Source organism: Paralichthys olivaceus, chromosome 7, assembly GCF_024713975.1.
Source record: "Paralichthys olivaceus isolate ysfri-2021 chromosome 7, ASM2471397v2, whole genome shotgun sequence".
Lineage (NCBI taxonomy): Eukaryota > Metazoa > Chordata > Actinopteri > Pleuronectiformes > Paralichthyidae > Paralichthys > Paralichthys olivaceus.
This window is the reverse complement of record NC_091099.1, coordinates 2,837,164-2,858,969: the sequence shown is the minus strand read 5'-3', so window position 1 is coordinate 2,858,969 and position 21,806 is coordinate 2,837,164. Positions and strand designations below refer to the sequence as shown.

Here is a 21,806-nt window from a genome sequence, read left to right as displayed (position 1 = left end):
TAAAACTCTTTTCTTAAGGGTTTCCTGCAACGTGAATGTAGAAAACAAGTGAGTGACGGTGTCTGTTGTTGGTGCAGTGTGAGTCTTACCGAGTTGCCTTTGCCCTGGGTGAGGCTTTGGTCCTGCTGCTCCGGTGAGATGGGTGAGGACTTCAGAGGGGGGGAGAGGGTGAGGTCCCGGCGCAGAGGCCGTGAATCCATCTTCTCCCCCGGTCTGTCCAGTTTGTGCGCTGAGTCTTTCCCGCCCTCCTTCGCCTCTCGTCCTTCCCTCCCCTCCCTCCCGTCACGGTTCTTGTGTCTCTGTCGCTGCACAGTGTGTGAGCGCCCGTCTCCGTGAGCGTGACTGTGCCCATGCCTCTCCTCCCCGTGCCCATGGGGCTTGTGGGTAGCGGAGTCCCTTGGCTGTAAAGGCTTCATCTCCATCTCGTAGTTACTAATTTTCTCCTCGTCCTGCTCCAGCAGCCGGCCCCCCCTGCTGTGCACGCCCCTGTGCCCTGACGTCCAGGAGGCAGACGAGGACGACTCTGTCCACCGGTCACCTCTGGCCTGTCTGTGATTGGACGAGCCGTGCTCCCGTGACTTGTGATTGGAGGAGCTGTGTTTGTGTCCGTTGGTCCGACTGGCTCCACGTCCGCTGACCCCACCTCTTTCTTTTGACAGCATCCCTCTCCTCTTGTCCTCACTCCAGCTGTTGGCCCGCGTGTACTCCCCCTTCCCTCCTCCTCCTCCTCCACTGCCTTCACCTCCTGCGTTACCTCCCTCCATCAACACCTGGATCTCTGTCTTTCCTCCACCCTTCTCACTCCTCTCTGCTCCCTCCTTCGCCTTGTCTCCATGGTCCACAGCGCTCTGCCGGTGGAAGCGGGCACTCTTGCTGCGCTGGGTCGGCCGAGCAGGGGGAGGTGGAGTGTGAGGAGGTGAGGAGGAAGGGGGACTGAGGTCAGGGGTGGCAGCGTCATTGGAGGGGTCGTCAGAGGCTGCACTCTTCACGTAAAGATCTGGGCTGTCGGCTGTGCCAGCGCTACTCGACAACCCCTCACCCTCCACTTCACTGGACACTTGACGTTTGGGACGCTGCACCTCCATACCTGCGAGAGACATCATAAAGACAACAGGGAGGAGGTGAGGTGAAGCTATGGAGACGTTTGAGAGGCATGACAGCACAACAGGTATCAAACACAAACACAAACATTTTGAGCTGCTTCATAAAGACGTCACAGGAGTTCAGGGGTCGCAGCGTTGATGGGTTATCATTCCATTAACGGTTTTATAGCAGGTTTGAGGAACAACCGGCATTTTGGTTCAAGAGACACTAAGAGCCGCATGAGGGAGGAAGAGGTCAGAAGGAGTGAAGCTTTAAAAGTTAGGACCAGTATTTAAGAAAAAAGATGCAGAATTGAATGGTTGAGAAACACAACAAAATGTCATCTGCAAACAAACTGACAAGAGATGCTGCTATAAAACCTGATGATCTGTCCAAGAGGCAGCATAATGTGTGTGTGTGTGTGTGTGTGTGTGTGTGTGTGTCACGGTGCATGTTCTTGTGGGTTGGATACCTGCAGTGATGTACAAATGTGACTGACAAAGGCAGAAACACAAAGCTGGAGGGTGGTTGGCACTGACCTTTATCAACAACCCACATACACACGTTTATGTGCTCATGCATGTGTAAGCGTGTGTGTGTGTGTGTGTGTGTGTGTGTGTGTGTGCGGTTGTGTGTGTGTGTGTGTGTGTGTGTGTGTGTGTGTGTGTGTGTGTGTGCGCTCACCGTTTCCTGGGTGCTGGAAGGAAGGGGAGAACTGCTTGGCGGTGACCCTGGCCATGCGACTCTCGTCCTGGGCTTTCTGAGCCGCTCCCACCGCTGCCTCAGCTTTACCCTGTGCGTGGGCCGTCCTGACACAGAGGACACAAAATTCAATGAATGAAGCAAACGTTCATTTTAAAATGAGAAACAGCCAGATGATGATATCCCGGATATGTTTGTCGTCCAGGGCAGGAGACACTGGAGTGAATTCTCCGAACATCAAAGGTTTAAACTCACAACAATACCACGTCATGTATTTTTCTTTTCGGATTTTGTTGTAGAAATGTCGGGCATTTCTTGGAGGGAGGAGTTTTGCAGTAACAGACAGTAAATCATGGTGACTAATTACTTTAAGAAGAGGTAAGAAGTAAAGTGGAGACGAGGATCAACAGAATGAAACTACAACAGTGCTCCACAGTGGTGAACGTGCTAACGTCTAATTTTACCAAGTTTGGTGGAAATGGAACAAAGCACAGCAACATTCACTAGATTCATATTTTTATAGATTCACATCAAATTGCACACATGCATTCAGTCCTAAAGTGAGTTTTTGCGTAATCCTGCTAACGATCAAACAAACAAAGAAACGAGATGATCCTTAAATCACAACATTAAATAGTTAAAAACTTTATTAAATCCAGTCGAAAAAAGTTGATGGTTTGTTCTTTGTCCCATTTCCTTCCAGCAGGTTTCAACAAAAAAATGTTCAGTAGTTTTTTGCGTAATCTGCTAAAAACAGACAAACAACAATGAAAACACCTTCATGGTGGAAAATACAAATATTCAGTATGTATATATAAATATACCAATATACGGAATACACAGGTGAATCTATATTTGAGTTATAAACAGCATGTATACACATGATGCTTCACACGGCAGCAACAGGAGGATTATGTGTTTATTAAATGATCTGTTTGATCTTGTGTTCAGAAATAATTAAAAAATTATAATAATTCATCTCACTGTCTGTCTGTCTGTCCGACTGACTGTCTGTCCGACTGACTGTCTGTCTGTCTGTCTGACTGACTGTCCATCCGTCTGTCTGTCCGTCTGTCTGTCCGACTGACTGACTGTCTGTCTGTCTGACTGTCTGTCTGTCTGTCTGTCTGTCTTTACAGCCTCCGTCTCAAATCTCTCTCTTTCTTTTATTTCTGCCCGTTCTCCTCTCTGCCTCTCTCTAATTGCTCCCTCCTTCTTCTTCATCACAATAATCTTTTCATCTGCCTCACCCCTCTCTCTTTCTTTCTGCTCGCATCAAATAAATCTTTTCCCTCAATGACAACCACCGTCTCTGTGTCTCTGTCTCTCTGAGGGCTCTCGACTCGTTCACAATGGCCTCTCCAAACCCTGCATCCCTCTCCTCCTCCTCCTCCTCCTCCTCCTCCTCCTCATCCTCCCTCCATCCTGATCTGCTCTCACTGGACAGTAACAGTCTTGATGCAGTGTTGCATGTCGATGGCTATTGATTTTTCTTTCCCTCTCTGCCTCTGTGTTTCTCTTTACCCCTCTCTGCACTCTCTGCCAGCTCCGCTGTGCCAGGCCCACAGTATTCTCAACACCAGCGTGTGTGAGTGCACGCCTGTTGTTGGTGGGGGAGTCGAGGTGTGAGGAGGGGGAGGGAGGCTGCCTCTCTCTTTCACATGACACCATCACATGCAGATTTTCTTTTCTACACAGAAATAAAATATTTACCAAAGTTAAACATCATGAATAAACTGCTTCCAACACAAAAAACTTTAAATCTCTCTCCCCCTCTCTTCCACCATCATCTCTCCATCCACAACTTCCTGCCCCACTCCCGTCTTCCCCAGGAACAACCTGTTTCTGGATTAATCAAACTGCCAGGAGAGAAAGGAGCTGCCTGTTCAAAGGATGCTTGATTACACAACACAATATCCTGTCCAAAAAAAAAAAAAAAAGGAGAAAGAGTTCACGGATGGAGGGGAAGAAGAGACGAGGGGGAGGAGAGCATGTGGTAAAGGAGAGTTGCCGAGGGTGAGCCACTAATAGAGAGAGAGGCAGCAGGAGAGAGTGAAAGGGAAGAAAGAAGATGGAGTTAAAAGGTGTTCAGTATTCAACATCAATGAATCATTACCAGATTAATTGTGAGACAGCGTAATTACAGCGCTGCCCAAAAGGCTGACAGCCTCCATTAAAGCTGAGGGAGGGAGGGAGGGAGGGAGGGAGGGGAGGGGAGGGAGGACAAGCAACAACGTCTTCTTCATGACAGGGAGGCCAAGGATTGATGGGAAAGTTTTTACCAGTGGAATCAAACAGAGCTGCATGTTGTTCCTGCGATCGCCTCATAATCAGGCGATCGAAGAAGAACCTGATCTTCATCTACGTCCGAAGCAAAGACGACAAACAAACAGTGTAACAGCATTTTAATAAATCCCTTCATTAGCACCGCTGGGAGAAAACCTCAGCGAGACCTCGATCTGATGAGAAGAGATAGAGGACAGGAACGAGAGAACAAAAACAAACAGAGGATGAAAGACGGTCGCACACAATGAGGTGAGGTGAGAGACGGAGGTGTGTGTGTGTGTGTGTGTGTGTTTGTGTGTGTGTGTGTGTGTGGGCTTGCCGATGGTCAGAGGTTTGCAGTGAATGGCTCCGTCCACAAAGCACAGAGTGAGTCAGCGCTACTGAGTAATCACAGGTATCCACATCAGTTACATCATGTGACAACAGTGATCAGGTCTCACACACACACACACACACACACACACACACACACACACGGATAAATTACACACAACTTTTACCAGCTCCCAGATTCAGCCTCGGGACTGACCTTTGACCTCTCTGAGACGGATCAATAAGAACACAGCCATAACACGAAGACTCAGGACAAAAGCATCAAACTAGCGAGAGGTATAAAAAGAAGTAAAGTAAATAGATAAAGACAATAGTGTTATAAAGTTAATTAAAAGCAAGATCATCATAGAAGTAGTTATAAAAGTTATAATGCTAAGAAACGATCCACAGACGTGGCTTGTCTGACGTGTGGTGGGAGTTTGGTTCTAAATCGTTGGTGCATAGCAACAGAAATCTGCTTCCCCAAAGTTTTTAGTAGTTGATTTTTGGGATGTTATGTAACTGTAGCAGGATAAATTAGAATATGGCAGCAGCCGCCACAGTCGTGATAATTAATGGGAAACACTGGATGTATGTTTATGTCTCTGACAAGTTTGGTTTTAATTGGTTATTCGATGCTTTAAAAACATAATTTTTTGGTGCATCGGCCGGACCTTGATACCTGATCACTGCTGCACAATGACCAAGATATCATAGCAAGTGGAGACGTGTCGTCCGTCTTTAGATACGATCATCAGACCTCATCAGACCTCATCGTCGTTAAGGATCTGGATGATGAATGAGACATTTTTAGAAACACGCAGATGAGGACGTTAGAGAAAGAGCTGCATCATCCTTGAACCAGTTTGCCACGGGGGCTTTCACTTAGATCCAACAGAAAATATCTGAAGCGATAATTATCCTGCGAGTGTGTTTCACCTCTCAGGGCTTCTCCTGGTGTTCCACAAGGAAATACCCTGCTGTTCTGTTCTGGGACTCACACAGAGGAAGAGAGAGACGGGGACAGAGAGAGAGAGGGAGGGAGAGAGAGAGAGAGAGAGAGGCTGTCCTGTCCTGGGCCCTGCTGCCGTCTAAATCTAGGTTAGACATTTGTGTGAGTGTGGAGGAGAATCAGAGTCGAGCTGGTTTACAGGCCGGGCTGTGACTGTAACTGGTCGCCGCTTCGTTTCTTCTCGATTGAATCAGATCTGACTGTACACGTTCCAGTCAGGTGGCGAGCGCTCCAAGCTGCCTCTGCTGCAAAGAGACTGCATTTCTAAATGTAGGTAACTGCTGGTTTTCATGAGATGCTGGCAATTACAGAACAGCATCTAATGCATAATAGTGTGGTAGGAGATTTACAGTAACCTGAGGTTTATGTTTTATTTCTCTTTAATTGAAAGTATTTAAACTTTCTAGACAGACCTATAGTCCTCGCTTTTCTCTCGGCTGCTTCGACATAACTCATGAAATAAGTTCATGCGAGTACTTTTTGTGTTGAGATCTCCTTTAAGCATAAAGCGGCACCCTACTTTAAACAAGGACACTCTGTCCCTCCCCAAAAATAATTCACCCCCCCACCCGTGCAAGAGCGCCTGTCCTCTAAATATCCAAGCATGATCCTCCTCAGCGCAGATCATCTGAAGTTTTCCAGTTTTTACACCTGTCACATGTCTTTAATTATTCATTTGTAGCGTCGTTAACTCCGTCAGATCCACCCGAGGGTTCGAGATTTTCAATGAGACATTGTCCACATCCACAATTTGGGGGGTTAACAGACCAACAACCTGTTCGCTGTTGGTCTATCAGGCCGCTACACTGGCTGCAAAATGAAATCACAACTAATGCAACTTTCATGTGTAGGATTCTACAAGTAGAGCGAGAACATATCACCGTGATATACGTGACATCCCTGCCCTGTCGCTGTCTTGATCACTTTCTTCCTTTCGGTGACGTGACTCTTCAACCATGTGGACGAGCGAGGTGAGCAGCTGCAGCCCTCTGTGGTCACTGCCCTCAGCAGAAGACTAATAGGACTAATAGGATTGGATCTGCACTGATTCCGCTCATGCACGCTCTACAAACACAGGCATGTTCCGCAGCTGCATTTACATCGTACACATGTAAGCCTATAAGCATATAAGGAGGTGTGTGTGTCTGTGCGTGTGTGTTTGTGTGTGTGTTTGCCTTCCTGCTCTTTCAGGCCACCTGCCAGCACTGTTGGCATAATGCGGAAATCTCTCCCTCTCTCTGTATGTATGTCTCGCTCTTTCTCACTTTCTTTTTCTCTCTTACTCCCAATTTGCATCCTCTCCATCCATCTTTCCTCTTTTTTTCCTCATTCTCACAACATTTCTGTCTCTCTCCGGCATTTTTCTCTTTTTATCTTCATCTGAACCCACTCAACCATCTCAGCCTAGAAAACATGCAAACTACTGCTGGATGCATCCAAACCTTCCACACGGTGCACGGTATACACACACAGTATACTTTACATAAGTTACAGCTATTGACCATAATGTCAGAGTGCCACGACATTGATCGGTTTCAAGGTTAACCGTTAATCAGATAGTGACCATAACCTCTTTTCAGACGAACGCTCCGCTCTAACTCAGTGACACTAACCCATAGTCTGAGGCTGCTTTCCCTCCACAAAGTCACAGTATCTGCCTCCTTACTCACAGGGTTTGACAAATCCACAACGTTAGGATCAGCTTTAAAAGAAAGTAACTGAATGCAGCTTTATTATCTCCACCGATGAGGCTATGACGTCTCTGTCTCAGCAGGATTAGTCAAAAACTACTGAAGCCTACTCGTTGTGGAGCAGATCCGCTCGGAGAGTCACTTCCACTTTACATTAACATGGAGAAATATATGGTGCAAATTAAGAAAACTACTTCATCAATTTGACGACACGTGAGCTGCAGAAAGTCACAACACATGCAAACTCTGCAAATAACAAAAACGGAAATGTTTCCAGGGGACACACAAAGGTGACGGACCTGGCTGTAGCTCAGTGCTTTGTGAAGTTCCATCACCACTGACGAGGAGAGGACTACAAAATAGCTTTTCTCAGTTTCTGACTTTTAAGGGTGTTGGTGAAGCATAGAGGAAATACTGCTTAAATAAAACATGGCTACGATAACTGAGACAAACATTTATTATCACCTTCAGTATTTCTTTTCAGAACTGGCTGCATGGCTGCATCATATATATATATCAATAATATATATATATATATATAAGATTAACTGTGGAACAGGACTCAAACAAACTGCTCAGTTTATTTCTCTGGATTTATCTCTCACCAAGTATTTTCTTCTTTTAAACTTTGCAGCACAACATCTGTCTATAAATAAACAGCGTTCGTAACCGTCTTCCTCTAAACAACAAGGACTGGGACCAAACTGGGTCATAGGCCCAGATCTGGCTGGTCCTCACATGACAAGAGTATCGACGTGTGTCCATGACAACAGGTCCCAGGACAGCCAATTAATTTCTGCTGTGAGTCCTGAGCCCGAAAACACAGAAATGTTGCTTCATATACTTATAAATAATTTATTTCTACTGTGAAAAGAAGAAGGAGAAAAGTTCAGGGCACATTAACGTCCTGACCCCAGCTGTGCACATTGTTTTAGTCGGGTGAGCAGAGTTATAATGAGAACAGACTCATTTCCATTCAGCAGAGCAGCTTCATCAGTCTGAGCAGCTCCAGACCGTCTGGCTTCGCTCGCTCTGTTCCTCCCTCACCCGTCTTTCACCTTCACCTTAATCCTGCTCTTAATCTGTCATTGATCTCAATTAAAACGTGGAATGAAGCTACAGGTGTTTACACGCAGAGACAACGTCAACAATGACGACCGTGTGTTAACAACGTAGTAGAAGAAGAAGAAGCATTAGTGACAGTCAAACCCCTTTTAGAAAACCTAGTCTGTACATAAATGTTAAAGCCCCACTATGTGGATTGCCCCCTGGTGGCTGCCTGCTGTGTAGGCTGTGATCCCTGCCTCTGCCATGTTAGTGGATGGGACACTGACAAACTAAAAGTGTAAAAGTTCACGTTAAATACATTTTTCTCAAAGATGGTTTCTGTCATTTTAAGAATTCTTCTTCTCACACAGATGTTTGTGTCTGGAAAGTTTGGTTTTCATTAAATATTTTTGAACGTGTATCGACAGGACGGCCATACTGCGACTCCATCCCTCGATCTCCACTGTACAGAGACAAAAAGCAAAATGGTGGCTCTTGTGTTCAGGATATTGTGGCTTCAGTTTTGGATGGTGGGAGGAAGTGGAATCTTGTCGTCCATCAGTGGAAAAACAAATAAATATAGACTAATTTCATGACATCACAGCACTTAAATAAATGCAGAAAGTGAGATAACGTAGAACTGTAAGTTTCTGTGTTGATGAAAGACTGTGGTCAAGATAGATTTACGATTATCCTCTGAGCTGGCGGCCTTAGAGAAACAACAAAACACAGACTCGTCCACAAATCAAGTGGCGTCGCTACCTTGACAGAGCGATTTCAGACTTCTGCCGGGAGATGTCGGAGGCCTTCTGCGCTCCCTCCACGGCCCGGTCCACCTTCTCTCTGATCTTGCTGGCCCGCAGGGGGATCAGGTTCTTCCTCTTCCCGCTGACCAGGATGTTCTGCTTGTACTTCCCTTCCTCTTTCGTCCCATCGGGAAACGTGGTGCAGCCGTAGCCGTGGCGCTTGTTGCTGAGCCACTCCCCCTCGTACTGCAGCCCGTCGGAGCGCCGGCTCACTCCGAACCCTGTCCGCTTGTCATTCTTCCACTCTCCGCTGTAGGTCTCTGTCGCTGTTGCATCCACATCATCGTCAGCGACAGCCAGTTCTGCATCTGCATCTCCGAGACTGGAGAGGAGAATGAATACATTAGTTTGATTGATTTAAGGCAACGATCATTATCTATTTTTGAATATAACAAAGTTTACGAGGACTAAAATAAATTTGGTTGCTCACCAAAGTGACACAGAACAGACGTTCAGGGTGAAGAGTGGGAATGACAGAGGAAACATTCTCCATGTTCACACTCACTCACACATCAAACTTATTTTGAAGCTAAAATCTTAAGGTTGAAACATATTGTTTTAATTCCATTGGCCCAACATTATTATTATCATTATTATTATGCTCATAATAAGCAACAACAAATGATGAAACACGTGAGTCGATGACTGGTTAACTGTGATACATCACATGTGAACAATTTAATGCCTGCATGCACGAGAGCTGTTTCCAGCAGCAGGATGGAAAAAGCCTAGAAACCTCTGCCCTTATCAACCCTGCCAGTCACTAATCAGACCTGATGAGCCACTCTGCAAACAAAGAGGTTTAGAGCTGCTGACACTCGCTGTCTAGTAATTGGTTCCTTTAAAAATAAGACACCCCAATCCAAACACTTCCACTGGTCCCCGACTGATCGACAGCATTCGTTTCAAATCAGCTGTGGTTTGCTTTTCCTTTAAGAGTCGGAACGTCCCACCAGGGACATGATCTGCTGTGTCCAATATGATTGGTCAGAGAATGTTCAAATGTGCACCAGCAGAGCAGAGAACAGGTTTATCTATGGATGACACTTTGAAAAGTAGTGGACAGGTCCCAGGCGTAACTGTTGTGCTGAAGATATTCCTGATTTTAACTACATATATGCATCATGGCTGCATTACTCGACTTGTCCAATAACATTTGGGAATATCTGACATCTACTAAAATGCCCTACTGCCCATTTTCTTTCATTTCCGAGTCTAACCCTTCTTTACAAAGTCTACCACCATGTAACCAGCTTGTTCTTCCTCTGGTCATCACCTGATGGTTGAGTTGATGTCGGATGCAGCAGAGGACACGGTGCTCATCCCAGCCTCGCTCCTGAACGAGCTCTGTTTCGACCTCTGTGAGGCCAGAGAGCTCCTGGACTCTGACTTCCTCAGCTTGAGGCCGGACAGGATGGACCTCCTGAAGAGCCCGCCTTTCCTCTTCCCCTTCAGCAGCTCAGCCTCGCTGTGCGCCATCAACACAAAACCTCCACGGGACACCGCGGGGCTGCTGCCGCTGCTGCCCGTGCTGCACATGGAGACGCTGGTGGTCAGAGTGCCGGGGACGGGAGGAGGCCCAGGAACCACCGCCCCGGTCCGGTCCAGCAGAGCCGTACCGTTGCTGTGTTCCGAACCGGAGCGGAGAGAGTTTATAGAGGTTCGCAGAGGGGAGCGGATGACGGCCGCCATGCCATATGGGACACTCTGACGAACTCCGTAGCCATGTCGCATCCCGCCAACCCACTGACCCTGAAATGTTCCTGGAGAGAGAGAGAAATAGGTTTAATACACAGTCTCATCCACCCGGGTCTTATCGTCAGGAGGTGGACGTACAGGTCATGGTTAGAGAGCAGCAAGTGAGAATAAAGATGTCGAGCTGATCAGGGTTTGGAAACACAAAGGAAGCAAATATCTGCACAAAGCAGCCGGAATTTATTATAGTTTATCAAATCACTGATCGGACACTTAGGCAGGGACGTCAGGAAAAGTTAGGACTGAGGGCCTGTGACTCCGCCACACTCACTCACACCGATCTACATTCATTTAGATTTAAACCATTTAGTGTCAAAACGTCATTAAAACAAAAACACGACAGAAAGCATTTCTCTTCCTTTCCAGTGTGTCAGTCTCACACAGTCTGACATTCACATTATGTGAAAACAAAACAAAGCAAGGAGGACAAACGTCTCAGTTTCCATCAGCAATTCAAATGTCTGAGTCCGGGAGTCGACCAATCTTCTTGCCTAAATGCTGACAAGAATAAACTCGATGTTTTTAACTAAAAGCAACTTTCAGAAATATAATTTTCTACTTTAATTATATTTAAAGGCAAGTTTTACTCAAGTAGAAAAGTTACATTCACTCTTACTTGAGGACATTTTTGTCTATTTACTCGTACTTTTACTTGTGTAAAATGTTTGAGTACTTCCTCCACCACTGCTGCATTGTGGGAGAGTATAGTTTAAATCCAAAAGAAGAATAAATGAGATGTTTTTAACGAACTCTTCTCTCTGTGATGTTAAAATTGGGTTTGTCTTCCTCTTGTCAGATCGTCCCATTCATTCATAAGCGCTCGCTGCTACATAACTGTCCTTACATCTGAAAAGTAGGGCATCTGAGTGTGTGTGTGTCTGTGTGTGGTTCCATCATTCCTCTCTCTCTCTCTCACACACACACACAAACACACACACACACACACACAAACGGAAGTGTGTATTCCAGCTGGAGTGCAAGTGATCCATCCCTCCTGCCCCGTACCTCTGATGTAACAGCACTCTGATTCATTCTCTAACCAAACTGCACGACCATATAAGGACTGCAACCACGTTCTCCTTCACAATCGCAAACGCACACACAAACGTTTCCCTTGTGGGATCAATGTGTCAGTGAAGTGGGAAGTGCTGAATGGAGCCAATCATATGAGCCAATCGTATCCTTGCTTACGTTCTGAGACACACACGCAAACACAGTCACAGGGGCACGACAAGCACATACGCAGGAGTGCTTTTTAAAAAGCTTCTGAGAAGTGCTGCTGAACTTGCCCTTGTCATTATCCCTCTCAATCACACACACACACACACACACACACACACACACACACACACACACACACAGACAAACAATAACAGAATCCGTGTCACAGACAGCTGGCCGGCACATCTGGCCAGGTCTTTGTAATCTTGTCAGTACACAGCTGTACGACCATATGACAGACAGATCAAAGAACACACACACACACACACACACACACACACATCAACATCCGTGCAACTGCCTGGTGATATTTTAATTTCATTAAACGGGCGACAGAACGCCTGAGCAGGACACTTAGTCAGAGGACGACAAAAGAAGAGAGACAGTCACAAGCTTCACCTGAGTTTCTGTGAGACAGGGTTTGTGCTGACGGGTCAAAAAGTTTGCTACGGGTCAGAAAACTTCTTTTACACATAGTTGAAACCTGCTAGAATCAGGATGCATGGCTCAACAATTTGGGAAAAACATTCAAGCAATATGATTTAATTTAGATGAGAAATCGACACCGCTCATCTGTTAGGTTAGCTTAGCTTAGCTTAGCAGCAAGACAAGAATCAGGGCTAATGTCATCGAGACGGAGCACAGTCCGGCTCTAAGGCTCCAGAAACCTTGTGTTTGATGATTTATGGGAGTCAGGTAAGTGACCCCCGAACATAAACCAGAGAGGTGTTAACTTTGGACGGAGCCAGGTCGGCTGTTTCCCCTTGTTTCCATCGTTTACTACACAGACAAGAGAGTGTAATCCAAAGTACAGGTAGGGATCTCTGGTATCATAACTGCAAATGTTAAAAATATAAATAAACATTACATACAAGATTGTTTTAAAACATCTAAAAGATTCAGATTTCAACTACTTTACATTGTATCCCCTAATTTGCATAAAGCATTGAGTAACGCTACACTTTGAGCTGCCTCAGTGTAAACACAGTGTTTCTTATAGTTTGTCTTCTCGATTTAAATACTGTGAATACTCCGGTCATCACCTCTCAGTACAACACAACACGGTCCAACAGCGGCGCACAGCCTCCAAAGAGACCATGAAGTCAAATCAACGCCTCTCAACAAACACTTTCAACAAAAGCGGAACATTGCAACCTTGAATGACGCAGGGTTTGTCTCAGGGTTGTTGCACCAGACTGTATATTCGTTTTAGCATTGAGGAGGCTCCGAGTGTGAGTGAATGAATGTGTGTGTGTGGGTTTCTGCTTCTTCGTGGTTTCTTGGAGGCATATAACAGCTTCAATTAGTAATGACCGGCTGAATAAAATATTCAGTGTGGCTCCACGTTGCTCCTGCCTGTCGCTCTCCGTGGTGCTGAACAAAAAGCAGGCCGTGATTTTCAGTCGAAATCAAACACGTTTCCTGTTTTCAAGTCAAATCACTTCACGATATGGAAACTTAGAAAACAGAGGTTCAGATTTTAGAGAGCCAGAAAAAAATCCTGGTGCAGCATTGTGTTCACTTGTCTGTCACAGTTCCAGTTGAGAGGAAAAAAAACAGACTTCTGGATATACGAAGGCCTCAACCCCAGACTCGCATGTGAACATGATTTCACTGATTCTGCCTGGAGGCCGACAGGAAGTGCTCTAACATCATATGGGCCTGTAACCCCGGCCGCGGCCACTACGGGAACGAGGCAGCCACACGGAAAGAGTTTATGCGGGGAGATCAAAGCCGTGGAGACATCACAGGGACACAGTAATTTGATCGACCCACGGGCTGAATTCATAATTGTGTCTTTAACGAATGCGTGCGTCTGTTGCCTGTTTCTAGGTTAAAAGCCATCTGTCTCTTTGGGTCTGTGTTTCACCCGGAGATGCAGCAGTGGGAGACACTTGTCGAAATCTGTAAATGATGCCGGTTTGACTGAAGTGTACAGCTCTTGTCGTCTCTAAAGATTATCTGTGGTACTCACACCACGCATTGTGATGACGAGGCTTCAAATTTCACTCACTTTGTGAAGAGTCAAGGTTTGTGGCTCATGTGCTTCTGCTGTGGCCTCGGTAACTACTTCAAACCTTGAAATAATTATTCGTAAGGCACAATGGCAGTGAGAAAGAAACAGCGTGGAAATAGATCGCCGGCGGGTGAGTTTAAATTGTGTTATGTGACAGTAACTTTTTTCCTTTATGTCTCAGATCGCTTGTGTCAAAGATTTTAAAGGAGACCTATTCAGGCTGAATATTTTCATTTGTGTGTTACTACTTGAAAAGGTTTACAAGCTCTAATGTTATTGAGGTGGGCTGAACTGTAGCTTTTAGTCGTTTAAGTTAACTTCATTTGGATCATTCTTTTAACAGGGACATAAAACTTTACAGATATTGCCCCAGTGTCTCGAAAACGAGTCTGATACAAATCATTAAGACTAGCTGAGCGAAGTAAGGTGAGCGACATGTCCGTGTCTTTCTCCCCGTTTCATGCTTAACTCCGTCCTATGGAGCAGAAGCGTATTGCCCAAAAAATATCTACAAAAATAATTTAACCTGAGGAATAGATTATAGTCGATCTGGAAATGATAATTGAAATAAAATACTGGGGTGGATGAACATTTTTTAAAAATCCTTCACTGCTGTATATCAATATGTAATCCTACCCTTTGAACTCCATCCATTCCCCACTAACGAAGAGTTTCAGGAAAGTTGCAGTACTAAAGTATCCCAACAGGCTAGCGTAGTCTCATTAGTATTTCTATCTAGTACTGTATCAGCAGCAGTGGTGCAGGGCAGACTTCCAAGATAGATAATTCAGAGTTTTCATGTTTCAGACAGCATCGCAAATCCTCTCTTCAAACATCAAACCGTTCCATTACATAAGCTAAAGCCTGCAGTGGGCTTGTTGCGGCGGTGGAGGAGGTGCATGTTTACAGTGACTCTGAATAAAAAGTGCAGTGCAAGTGACATTTCTCCGTAATTTATTTGTCGTACAATTTGACTGCATCGATGGAAGAAAAGAAAAAAAAAACTGTGCAAACACACGGCAGGTGGATTTTCTTTGACTCCACCATTTAAAGGTTACACTTTCTTATCTGAATGTGAAAATCCTTTCAGGAGACTGGGGTCAATCTAAAGCCTGAGGATTCATATCATGTAGCACTCGCTGCAAAGTGATGCATACTGTAGTGTGACAGAGAGAGGAAGAAACGAGAAAGACAGTCAGGAAGCAAACACGTCAGAAAAGTGATGCAACCACACAGACCAGGTAACTAAAGACAGGTGGACAAGACAAGTGAGACAGACTGATAAACAGCCAGACACACACATGTCCTACACTACACTCACATCACCACAGCACTGAGAGCAAAGGAAAGTCAGTTCAAAGCTAAACCTCTGCCCGCGTAAACCACTGTGTGGGACCATTATCCGTTTAAGAGATTTTGCTTGGGCCCCTTTTCTGTCTGAGTCTCTTTGAGGATTAGTCATCTGCTAAAACATTTCATAAAAAAGAACCAACGATAACGCGGCTGTTTGTGATTTTATGACCAATGTTTTCGTATTATAGTTCAGCTGTGATTTATAAACACAAACTCTTTGTCCAAATACATCTGGGTTGTCCTCAACTCCCAGGTAGACAACATGTTTACTGTATTTGTACGATCCAAACCACATTTCTTACATTTTTCAGGCATTATAATTCATTGCCGCACAAGAATTTAGCGCACACACACACAAAAACATTACGCCAAAGCACTTGTAGAAGTAAAAGACTCGATAAGGGAACTCTTATGTACGAATGGCTCACAAACACTGACACCAGTAGGTCAAAGATAAAGGCCTGGCTATGAAAATGAAAGCAGCAGTATGGCTGCTCAGAAAAAAATCATGGAGGTGAAAGATGAAGAAAGTACGTAATGAAGACAATGATTCAAAAATAATCAAATGGGACAAACAGGGAAGATAGAAGAGATAAAAGGAAAACAGATAGAAGAGATAAGGAGAGGAAAACATTTCACAACAACGTTCCAACACAAGACAACTTCAGCATCTGCACAAACTACAGAGGAATCTCCACAACAAGCGAAATGCTCAGAGGGATCATCTCGAACAGGATAAATGAAGGGAACACAACTTCGTTCTCTGCGTTCATCTGAGGGGAATTACTGATAATCTACCAAAACAGTTTCCATGAACTTCTGTGATGGGGGTCGACCCAAACGATTTCGGAGCAAATCCGGATAAATGGGCAGATCCAGGATTTTTTTTTTTTTTACAGGAGTGTGCAGGTATTAAACTAAAAGCAGAAAATAGCTCAACAAAAGTGGCATTTACTGGTTATTTTAGCATTTTATTTGTTTTTGAGATATTTGTGATGATATGTTGTAAATTGAAGGTTGTGTGGATTTGTGGTTTTTTAAAAACTAAATATCCGGAAAATGGTCCAATTTGAACAAAACCCACCCTCATGCTCGGCTGAGTGATCCAGAGAAACTTAGACAGTTTGTTCTCTGAAGAGTTTCCTCCCACACACTCAAACATATTTTCTCAAACTCAGTCCAAGGAAGGCAGGTTTTAGACTTGATTCGGCTTCTCGCTCCAAGTAAAAAACGCTGACCATGTGTCGGAGCACACAATTGTGGAGTTGCGTGGTGTATCTGAACACGAGATGTGAATTTATTTTCTCAGCTTACATAACAGAGCTGGGATAATGACTCCGTTGGTGGCGGCCTTAAGCGAACTAACGGAATATGTTTATGCCGGACGATTAGAATGTTGTAGTGTATTCGCAAACCGCTGGGGGACAGGGCCGAGGGTCCGGGACGTTTCTGAGGTGCCACAAGCTCAATGTGATGAAACATCTGTGTGAGTTGATAGAGAAGCCGTCACTGCCTCGTGTCCTCGTGAGATTTTGTCGTCACATCTGGGGGAATAAGTCAGTTTCTGTTTGATACTGAGACCGTTAGCTCGTCCGTCCTGGTGTAATGTGACTGTTGTGCACAGTGACAGTTGTAATCTCTGCCTCTCTCTTTGTGACTCACTTCGTTCCCAACTAAAATGATTACTGTGTGTGTGTGTGTGTGTGTGTGTGTGGTTGGTAATCAGTCAGCTTAGCTCTTCATCTTGGTAAACAATTAGCCCGGAAGGCCGAGCCGGCCAATCAGGGCCTAGCAGAGGCAGCCGGGCGGCCAATAGCAGCGAGGAACACTGAGTCCCCCTGTGACACGCTGACCCGCTGCATGTCGGTGAGCGTTGCTATGGAAACCCTACTGTACAGAGCGGCGCCGAGGTAATGCAGTGAAGCGAGGGTGGGAAAGAGCGAGGTGGGAGGAGAGGAGAGGAGAGAGGGATGTTTGCAAACGTAGGACGAGGAACGAAGAAGCCAAACAGCGGAGGAGGAGTGATTCCTACAAAAGTGGCTTCAGGTGTAGTTGTAGGAGAGAGAGAGAGAGAGAGACATGAACCCGACCGTGGGTAACGTAGCTCTGAAGTGCACAGCGTGTTGTTAGTATGTCGGCAGCAGAGCATCTCTGAATGTTTTGGCTCCCGACTCTTTGGGTAAGACGGAGCCCTGAGGTTGCAGAGGTTAGACTGTCAGCTTCAATCTGAGAGGAACAGCCTCGTCTCTTTACTTCAGAGTGCCACAGGAATTCAGACTCAACTCTGTCTGCACAACAGATGTCCACCTTTATCACTCATTTTACCTATTTGGACTTTCTCTACTTGTATTATTCTGTTTTATTTCTGATACTCAAAGAAAATCCAATTAATCCAAAATGACAAATGAGTCTCATTTACAGTTTGTAATTATTTTGTTCATTAAAAACGGGTTACGTTTACGTTACGTTTACACGGAACTGGACCTCATTTGGAATAAAGAAATGTCTCTTCATTTAATTTAAGTATTAGAGGTGTGGGCAGGACACAAACTGCTTTGTGCGTTAGCGTAGGAGAGCAATGCCAGATGGGAAATGTTGAAGTGTCGTACAGGAAGCTTTAAATTATTGTATTCTGAGGAAATTGATCAACGCTCAATACCAACGTTGCGAAACTGTGTCGAGAGTCCGAAGCAATTCAGGACAGGGATGGTTATTTTTGAGGCACATGGCTCTTATTTTGAAAGATGAGACGGGAAGGAATAGGTATAACTAACTGAGGTATTAGTAGTGGTAGCAATGGTGGCAGTAGTAGTAGTAGTAGTACTGTTAGTGATAGTAGTACTGGTAGTGTTGGTACTGCATGCTGCCAGTATAAGTACACAGTGTACTGTTGGAGCTGGATAAACACTCAGAACTAGGCCAATCTCTGCTGCATTTACAGTATGTGGGTTCAAATACTTCACAGAGCGACAGTGTTGTTATCTCCTCTCTCTCTCTCTCTCTCTTTCTTTCTCTCTCTGGGAGGTTTTCTTATCACGTTTCTGTTCTCTCCGTTTTCATCCTTCATCCTCTTCTCTCTGAAACGACCTCACTCGTCCCCTGATGAAGACAATCTCTCATGGTAATAACGATAATCATCCATCCAGCCATCTTTCCATTATCTGTCCATCACTTGACTGATCCATTCATCCATCAATCTGTACATCTGTCCATCCATCTCTCTGTCTATCCGTCCTTCCCATCTGTCTGCTTATCTATCAGGCCCATCTCTTCTTCTTCTCCGTCCCGATTCAACCACTCACACCCGTCTGGCCTGTGGATTTTATCTGGCTGCTTTAGGACAGTGTGTGTGTGTGTGTGTGTGTGTGTGTGTGTGTGTGTGTGTGTGTGTGTGTGTGTGGTCCAGACTAGCTTTGTCAAACCTGCTGGTTGTAGAGTTATGTAACACGGCTTTAACTGTACTGTGTGTATGCTTCTGTCAGCTCTGTTGCTCAACACACACTTTCGGCCTGATTCCGTGTTGTGTGTGCGTTTTCACACACGCACAATTTGCATGCACGGGGCGTGTGCTTGTGTGTTTCTATTTTTAAACAGGAATCCATATGCCGGGTCTAAGTGCATTGACGGCATCGATTTCAATTTCAGGGCAAATCTGGTGCTGATTCAAAAGGTATTCTGTAAAATAAAGACCTTTTAAAATCAGAGAACTTTACATGTCGTCGTCGTAATTGATGATTTAACTTTCTACAACAATCAAATGACCAAAAAAATCAAGTCATAGATATATTAGCACATTTAATGTTTAGAGCTGATGAGCTGCAAACCGTTAGATAGGTGACATGCTAAATTGTAGCTTAGCATCACTGTTGGCTTGCTGACTTCAGCATTCAGGCTCCCACAGCCACGAGCACGGCTATGAACTCAAAACTAAAAAAGTTGGAAGATACCAAAACACTGTGCAAGTTTATAATCATCTCATTTTAATCATGGTAAAGATTCGGTGTTCTGTGGGTTCGACAATGAGCCTGGTTTGAGGTTTTTGAGTTGAGTGAAATAATAATTAAAAATCCGCCCGTTGCTGTGAAGTATTTGACACAATACATCACAGGAGTAATTAAAAAACATACAGAATAGGCTGCTGTGGGGAAATTAACAGTAAATTACGTCCGGTTCTCGGGAGCTGTTGTCCTCCTCTGTCCCTCTCACCCTTTATTCGTCCCTTAAGACTGCATGGCCTGAATTGAAGGCCTGCAGATTTACAGTGTGTCTTCGTGCAGCTGAATTAAAGGGTTAAAACTGGAGGAAAGAGAAGAAGAGGAGGAAAAAGAGAAGAGGAAGAAACTAGAGATTTGAGAATCATTCTTCGAAGACTGTCCTTGTGCAACCCCCACCGCCTCTGCATGAATGGGTGTGATGACGGGGGCGGGCCGCGGCAGGAGAAAGGACGACCCGAGAAAACCTCCAGACAAGCTCCTCCCACTGTAAATCTGTCACCTGGGTAACTGTCAGCAGTCGCTCAATCATCCTCCAGTTACAAGGCGATCGTTTCATTGAGGACAGTTGTCAATCATTCTTATACCGACTGTCTGGTTCACACATCCTCTCTCACTCTTTGTCACACACTCTCAAACCCAACCCCGATTCTCCCACAATGCAACTGCCCCCTCCTACCTCCGTCCGAGTACGTCTCTGTTCCGTATCCGTCTTGCAGCCCGTTGTTCCACGTCCCCTCGTACTTCCCGCTCGTCCCGGTGCTTTCCCGGACGCCATAGCGTCCCTTAAAGCCGTGCGTCCACTCGCCCTTGTACACCCAGCGGCCTTTATTCTCAACACCCACTCCGTGTCTCTTGCCCTGAGCCCAGGTGCCCTGATAGGTGTTACCGCTGGGCCACGTGTAGACGCCCAGAAGCTCAAAGCCGTGGGCCCAGGACCCACAGTACTCGCCCTGGCCTTTGGGTCCCGTGCAGATCCCGTGGCCGTGCGCCTTGCCCTCCTCCCACCCACCGCAGTATGACCCCCCATCGTCAAAGTTGAACCTGCCGCCAGTGGACATGCATGAAACAGGTCTTGGCAATTCCCCTGAAGCCTCGACAAAAAGAAAAAGAAAAAGAAAAGAAAACAGAGGGAGGAAAAAGAAGGACAGGTTGGTGCTACAATCAATCCATGGAGCTGAATTCAGAGTTCGGTGAGGAGGAGGAGGAGGAGGAGGAGGAGGAGGAGAGGGAGGAAGTTGGGAGGAAGAGGGAGAGAACTCCCACTCAAATCGAGAGACGCCACCCTTTCTTTTCAGCTGGCAGGAAGAAGAAGAGAGAGAAACAAGGTGGAAAACAAAACTTGGCCCCTCACAGGAGTCTCAGGGGTTTCCCGGCTTGGTGGGTAAAGGCAGTGAGATGCTGTTCACAACATCCTCTCGTCGGGCTCTTCGTCGCTTTGGCTAGCACTTCCCGTCTCCTCTGTGGCAGACGCCGGTGAGACAGGAGAGTGGGCCAGGAGCTGCCATTACCCTCTCTGAGCAGGAGATGAAACCATCCGGCGGCTCCACCGGCCTGAAATCAGCTTCAACCACACAAACGCAGAACTCTCCCTCCTACTCTTCTCCTGCTCTCCGTTCAGGCCCACTCGCTCTGCCGCCTCCTACCCGACGATGCCTCCACCTCTCTGGGGTGTCGAGCCAAGAAGCGTCCCTGGGGGCAGCCCTTCAAACCTCCAGGCTTCCTCCAGCATAGGAGCCACCCTGATCAGCACCGGGGCTCTGACTGGAGCTGTGACATTTTGCAGTGGTGAGGAAAAAGAGAAGAATAACTCTCCCTCTTAAGAAAATGTTTTTTCTTTGGGTTCGCTCCTAAGAAGAAGAAAATCATTCAAAGTCGGACTCTGGCTGTGTGGCTCACTTCAGGCTTCAGCATCCTCTTCTTATTGTCTCGCACACACACACACACACACACTCTCAGACACACACTTGGCCTGGTCGCACAGCGAAGGAGCACACATGCATAGATAGAGGGAGAGACAGAAAAATGGGGGGAAACATAAGGTGATCTGCTTTGCTGCTTTTGTGTTTGTCCTGTGGTGCTGGAGAGCAGCAATGCAGTCTCCTTCCTTTTGCACACACACACACACACACTAAATGCAAGCACACACACATGCACACTTTCTGACAGCAAATGCGCACACACACACACACACCCAACGAAGATAAACAAGTGGATTGATGAATTCTCCTTCTTCTCTCCCCCCCCCCCCCTCTCAGTCGGTCTGTAGGTCTTTAATCCACTGCGTCCATAAGTGGTTTATCCTCTGCGCGGGTTGCCTTCAGGTTGCCTGCTTGATGAAATAACATCCATCTGTGAGATCCTGTTGTGGTGGGTTCTGTCCTCCTCAGCATCTCCTGCTTGTCTCCATGTTTCCCTACGGAGCGCCGGCTGACGCACAGCCTGCCTGCTGTCTCACAACCTCTTCTCCTCCTATGGCTGGATGGCTCTATCTCTCTCTCTCTCTCTCTCAGAAAATCTGTTCATTAG

At 45.9% G+C, this 21,806-nt stretch overlaps 1 protein-coding gene across 1 annotated transcript in view; it reads right to left on the bottom strand.

Annotated features, from left to right (window-relative positions):
- jph3b (junctophilin 3b) overlaps positions 1-21,806 on the bottom strand; it is a 29,527-nt gene extending 7,721 nt beyond the window's left edge. Inside the window, exons 1-5 of the mRNA XM_069528785.1 lie at positions 19,957-21,806; positions 10,216-10,702; positions 8,896-9,261; positions 1,768-1,892; positions 90-1,087 (exon numbers count right to left, since the gene is read on the bottom strand). Coding sequence (XP_069384886.1) covers positions 90-1,087; positions 1,768-1,892; positions 8,896-9,261; positions 10,216-10,702; positions 19,957-20,338 — 2,358 coding nt within the window. The 5' untranslated portion in view covers positions 20,339-21,806. The remainder of the gene's footprint in view (positions 1-89; positions 1,088-1,767; positions 1,893-8,895; positions 9,262-10,215; positions 10,703-19,956) is intronic.